Genomic DNA, 6,048 nt, shown 5'->3' on the forward strand with positions numbered 1-6,048 from the left:
CTTGCTGGGCAGCTTTTTCCATTATGTAAAGAGCTGCATTTGTATTAGTATAGCAGTTAGGCCCAGCAGTGTGAGGATTACAGTTGGTTTTTACATAATGGATTATCCAAGATTAAGTGTTTTTTTCAGGCACACGTGCAAAAATAACCAATTAGTGACTTTGCAGATTCATTATTTAAAGGCAGCCAGAGGGCAACTGACACAAAACTCTCTGGCTGACTGAAGAGGAGTAGTCTTGGGGATCTCCAAAGTCACTATACCAACAGGTAGGTCTCTTTTCAGCAGAGTGGGGCCAGATTAGCATTGCTTGCAGAGGGGAAGTGCGGCTTACAGTGCAGCAGCTGGGAACTGAATGTGTGTTTGGAAGTCCTGGGTTGGATGCTGCAGGCAGGTTAAGGTAACTGTTTTATCTTGACATCAGAACAGGTATTCAGGGTCACATACTCTGCAAGAATGTCTATGCAGGTGCTCTTAACTCAGTCTGAGAAACAACTATGCAGGGATATGCATGAACTAGGATCCCTGAAAAGACAGATGAAGCCGTGGCCACTCTGTGGCTGTTCTACAATGGCAAATCAATTGCATACTGGAAATTGCATACTATTTATCATATTTATAGAGGGAATGGTTTGAGAGCAGACAATACCAAGACATATTTTGCTATTAGAGTAGGCACCTAGGCAGAGAATGTTTTGGTAATCAGAACTAGTCATAAAGAACAAAGCTTTGCTGGCTTGCATGCAAAGTGGACACTCACCAATAACTAACTCACAGTTGTTTCTAACTCACAGTTAGAAACAGTTAGAAACAACATCCTTACAACCTGCATTGTTTTATCGGAGCTCATCTGAACATTATTCTTCTTGGGAAAACAAGAGGTGACACAAATGTATATTTTTATCAATTCTTACCAACCTGATCCAGAGTCTAGCTTGATTTATAATGTAAAAATATTTTGAACTATGGACAAGCAAAATACTCTAGCAAAGTAATTGCCATTTCTGCTGTTTCAGTTGGATCTAGATGCCGCAATGGCCCAGTGGGTTCTCAGTGGACAAGTTGGTATTTTACTGAGCATGGAAAGAAATTATTTTTAAAATGAGGATAATGTATCTGTAAGCACAAGGCTAGCTACCCTCATCTACTGCATGAAATAAAACTTTATGCTTGCTTTTGTCTTGCAGAATGAAATACGCACAGTACCTTTTCCTGGCCTCAGTGTTCTCCACTGTTGAACATAGCTTAGCTCAGACCTGTGCAGTGGAGTCCTTCTCTGTGAAAGACAACTTTGATCCAAAACGGGTAATTATGGTTACCTCAATAGTATGTGTCAAGAAGCTTCATATACAAACTGCTTTTTTTTCTGGATGGTGTTAATCTTAAAAGGTTCCTTACCAAGAAGTTAACTTCTTTTGTGTACAGTCTCTTAGACACTGTTCCTGTAGGTTGCTTTTCTCACTACTGTTTAACCTCCTGAGCATTATGGTAAAACCAGTCTTGAAAGTCAAGGGTGTTATTCACTTAGATATACTCTTCTGTCAGCGCAAAGCTCAGTGAAGATCTCAGCTTTCAGCAGCCCCATGAATGAAACAATTTGTATCTCTATCTGACAGAAAGGCCGAACACTTGGGACTTGTGGGACAATGTGGGACTTGGATTCACTACCAGTCATTCCTGAGCATCATAGCAAATTGACAATTTATCTAATTGGATATCCCAAATACAGAGGCACTCTTGTTTAAATGCAGTATTTTATTTATCTGCCTTTCTCTGAGGAGGAAATCAAGGCTAACTTGGTGTTGGAAAGGTCCAGACAAGGGTCTGTATACCTGTTTTGACTGTCTCTCAAGAAAACATCACAACTAGCTGCAGCTGGGGAAGGATGAACACTTCCTCTATATAAGATTGACTTTGCTGGAAACAAATTCATGTCTGGGGAAAGCTTTGGGAACAGTCAAGTTTTAATAAGCTCTTCTCAGACTTTTGATTTTGGGAATTACAGACTCTGTTTCAGACTTAAGCATATAACTTGCCAAATGGATCTCATTAGTTTCACTGAAGAATCAAATTTAATGCACCTAAGATGTGCTTTCTTCAATATTTCTACTAATAATGTTAATTTTTGAGGGCCTCCCTGTCTGTCAGTAATCTGTTCAGACCTCTTTTTCATTTTAGTAGATTTTGCTTGTACATTTTCGAGAATCCATTTTTTCCTAGGAATTTTCTTCTCCTTAATTTCATTTTATTCCCCCTACTGTTATTAGTCTCCCCAACACATCCCTTCCTCTTCACAGTGTAGAGAGTCATCATTGCTTTCTGCTTCACCAGGTAGACCATTATCACCATCAGAGATCAGCAGTGCTTCCAGCCAGCTTACTCAGGTCTTTGTGGCTGCAGCTTAGTATTGCTGATGGCATCTTCCACAGGAAAGCAGAGGTTTGAACAGGAACAAAGGAGAAGCTGCCTGACTCTCAGCAATCATCCCAGGATGTGAGAGGTTTTCAGTGTGGGGTCACTGTGACAGGAATATCTCACATGATAAGTACATGCCCATTGAAGCGCAGAGCTGTGAGACCCAATCCTCCCGGCACAGAGGCATAGCAGGACTTGTGTGTTGCACATCTACCCAAACTCGGAGGTTCCCCATAGTCCAGCCAATGGGTCATTGTAGAGGCACTACGTCTGCAAAACCACATTTGTGCTACACTTGCCATGACAATTAATCCAGATATGAATTGTGTTTCTTGTTAGTATGCAGGGAAATGGTATGCCCTGGCCAAGAAGGATCCTGAAGGCCTTTTCCTTCAGGACAACATCTCTGCCGAATACACTGTGGAGGAAGATGGCACAATGACAGCATCTTCCAAAGGCCGAGTGAAGCTTTTTGGGTAAGCTCTCTTGACTTCCAGCTCTAATTGTTGTCATAAGTACCAGATGAGGGGGGCATGGTTGGTGCTCTATACTGAGCACCCAACACAACTGTGTTTTCTTCATCAAAAAGAGGAGCTCAATCAAGAAGACAGTTTAGACACTTTGGAGTCCAGGGATTCTTCTGATCCAGGTGAAGGTGAACCTCATGAGGTTTTATGAGAACTTCTAGGAGGATCTGTTCCATGATCTTCCCAGTCACAGAACCTCATGAGGTTCACCTGTGCCCACTTCTCCAGTTTGTCCAGGTCCCTTTGGATGATATCCTCTGGCATATCGACTGCACCACTCACCTTGGTGTCATCTGCAACCTTGCTGATGGTGCACTTGGTCCCACTGTCTATATTGTTGATAAAAATATTAAACAGCACATGTCCCATAACAGACCCCTGAAGGACATTACTTCTCACCCATCTCCATCTAGACATTGAGCCATTGACCACTACCCTCTTGTATCCATGTGATACCATCACACCTCTGGATGTGACCATTCAGCCAGTTCCTTATCCATCAAACAGTCCACCCACTGAATCCTTATTTCTCCAACTTAGTGAGAACAATGTTGGAGGGACCATATCAAAGGCCTTGTAGAAGTCCAGATAGATGACACAGAATTCATAGAATTGTTCTGGTTGGAAAAGACCTCCAAGATCATTGAGTACAACATTGAGTAGACCTTACACCACCACAGCCATTAAACCATTGCCCTTCCCTTTACCACTGATGTAGTCACTCCATTGCAGCAAGCAGCTAGGTTGGTGAGGCAGGACTCACCCTTAGTACAGCCACGCTGGCTGTCTCAAATCACCTCCCTGTCCTCCATGTGCCTTATCGGAACTTCTAGGAGGATCTGTTCCATGATCTTCCCAGTCACAGAGGTGAGAATGACAAGTTGGTAGTTCCCAGGGCCCTCCTTTCTATTCCCTTTTAAAATGGGTGTAATGCTTCCCTTCTTCAGCCACCAGGGACTTCATCTGACTACCAGGGTTTTTTTTAAATATTGTGGAGTGGTTTGGCAACTACATCAGCCAAATTCCTCAGGATTCTGGGATGCAGCTCACCAGATCCACTGGATGTGGATCTGAGCAATGTGGTCTAGTGTGAGGTGTTCCTGCCCATGGCAGGGGGATTGGAACTAGATGATCCTTGAGGTCCCTTCCAACCCTAACAATTCTATGATTCAAGTTCCTCAGGTGGTCACAAACTTTGCCTTCACTTAAAATGGGAGGGACTTTGTCCCCCCGGTCTCCATTTTGTGGTCCTCTTGTGGTGATCAGGTCCAACCACTATCTAACTCTACCAAGCCTGGTGCTAAACCAAGTCCCTCTTAATGGCTTTTCCTTATGAAAGGCCATGGCCGTGGCTTGAGGCAGATGTGCTGAACCAGATACACATAGCCTGGTTCTTGTCCAAGTGAGGGACACCCATTTGAAGCTCATATGCCACGGGGTTTTACCTTAAGTCTCCTGGATCTCGTTGCAGGTTCTGGGTGATCTGTGCTGACATGGCTGCTCAGTATACAGTACCTGACCCAACAACTCCAGCAAAAATGTACATGACCTACCAGGGCCTGGCCAGCTACCTCTCCAGCGGTGGTGAGTGAACTTCTCCAGCCCTCTGCTGCTGCTCAATAGCTTACAGCTGCCCAGATTTCTTTATTTCAGTATTTGAGCATGAAAAACAGTTGAGCAGAAACTGGTCCAAGGGGAGACAAAGCACTCTTTTTCAGGGATATGCTTTATCTAGTGCAGTGCTTTTTACCTCTACAGAAGGAACAGGATCCAGAGACTCCCCTGAGACTCCATCTATACACTGAATACATTAACAAGGAGGATTCAATAGGCCACACATATAGATTTTGTATGGCCAAGTGGGGTGCTGAACATAGGAAAGCAATAGTTCCCAAGCCATGCAATGGGCACTATTGGAGCTGATGAATCACCCCTGTACTCCCCACAGCCAGAGACAAGACATGGACCCACATCTGCACTCCAGCAGCAAGATGCAGTTGTCCTCAAAGTTACAGCTGGACTAAACAAAATGGAGCTGTTAAATGAAGTTCCCCTTTCAGAAACTGCTTGTGCTGAGCCTCAGTTATGCACCCTGTATACATCATACTTTGTGGCTGAGTCTCTCACAGCTGCGAAGCTCCAGCTGTGGCAGCTGGGCATGACTTGGTCTGACAACATATAAAGGAAGAAGTACATTAATTTAGTACTGGCAGAGAAGCCACACCAAAACACTCTAATCTGAGCAATGGTAGAAAACAGGATGCATGTTTTGCTGAGGCTTGTTATGTAAGATATGTAACTTGTATGGCCAAAATTCCATCTGCGTCTCCTGCTCCTCCATGCTTGTGTGAGAAAGCTCAACAACATAATTTTTTGTTACTGAAAACCTGGAAAGTCCTACTCCTCCTAATACTTCTAGCCTAATAAACCAAAGGTGAAACTGCACTGAGCACCATGAGGAACAAGATGCCTTACGCTTGTCCCAGGTCTTTACTTCATGGTGTGGGGATAAGATGAACGTGGGAGGTGGCTTTAGATCCTTTGGAAAGCTACCCCTGCCATGTGCTGAAATGAGGCATCTCCCTGTGGGGTAACTGGGTCCACCCCTCCCTGTTTTGGCCACTATGACAGACTGGTATGTTCTGATGTTTCAGGGGACAACTACTGGGTGATTGACACCGACTATGATAACTACGCCATTACCTATGCCTGCCGCAGTCTAAAGGAGGATGGCTCCTGCGATGATGGCTACTCCCTGATCTTCTCACGCAACCCCCGCGGCCTCCCCCCAGCCATCCAGCGCATCGTGCGTCAGAAGCAGGAGGAAATCTGCATGTCTGGCCAGTTCCAGCCCGTGCTCCAGTCAGGTACTGCCAGATAATTATCAGGCTCACTGACACTGGCTGCTCTGGCAGCTTGTCACATCTGCTGTACACGTAACAACAGACCTGTGGCGAACCACGTTGTACTCTTTTAGCAACTCTTTTTTCAATAGGAGAAACTATATTTATCTAACAAGAAAATAGCTGAAAGGGGAAGTCCACAGAGGGACAGAGCCTGTTACAAGGTGGTTTGCAGCCTTAAGTTTGCCCTTACAGGATCCTGTGTG

At 44.4% G+C, this 6,048-nt stretch overlaps 1 protein-coding gene across 1 annotated transcript; it reads left to right on the forward strand.

Annotated features, from left to right (window-relative positions):
- Positions 1–1,185: 1,185 nt before the first annotated feature.
- Positions 1,186–5,820, forward strand: LOC128979393 (purpurin). The gene is made up of 4 exons (XM_054397608.1): positions 1,186–1,302; positions 2,752–2,888; positions 4,411–4,523; positions 5,594–5,820. Exons 1-4 carry the CDS (start codon positions 1,186–1,188, stop codon positions 5,818–5,820), a joined length of 594 nt encoding a protein of 197 aa, XP_054253583.1.
- The last annotated feature ends 228 nt before the right edge of the window (positions 5,821–6,048 follow it).

This window comes from Indicator indicator, chromosome Z, assembly GCF_027791375.1.
Source record: "Indicator indicator isolate 239-I01 chromosome Z, UM_Iind_1.1, whole genome shotgun sequence".
NCBI lineage: Eukaryota > Metazoa > Chordata > Aves > Piciformes > Indicatoridae > Indicator > Indicator indicator.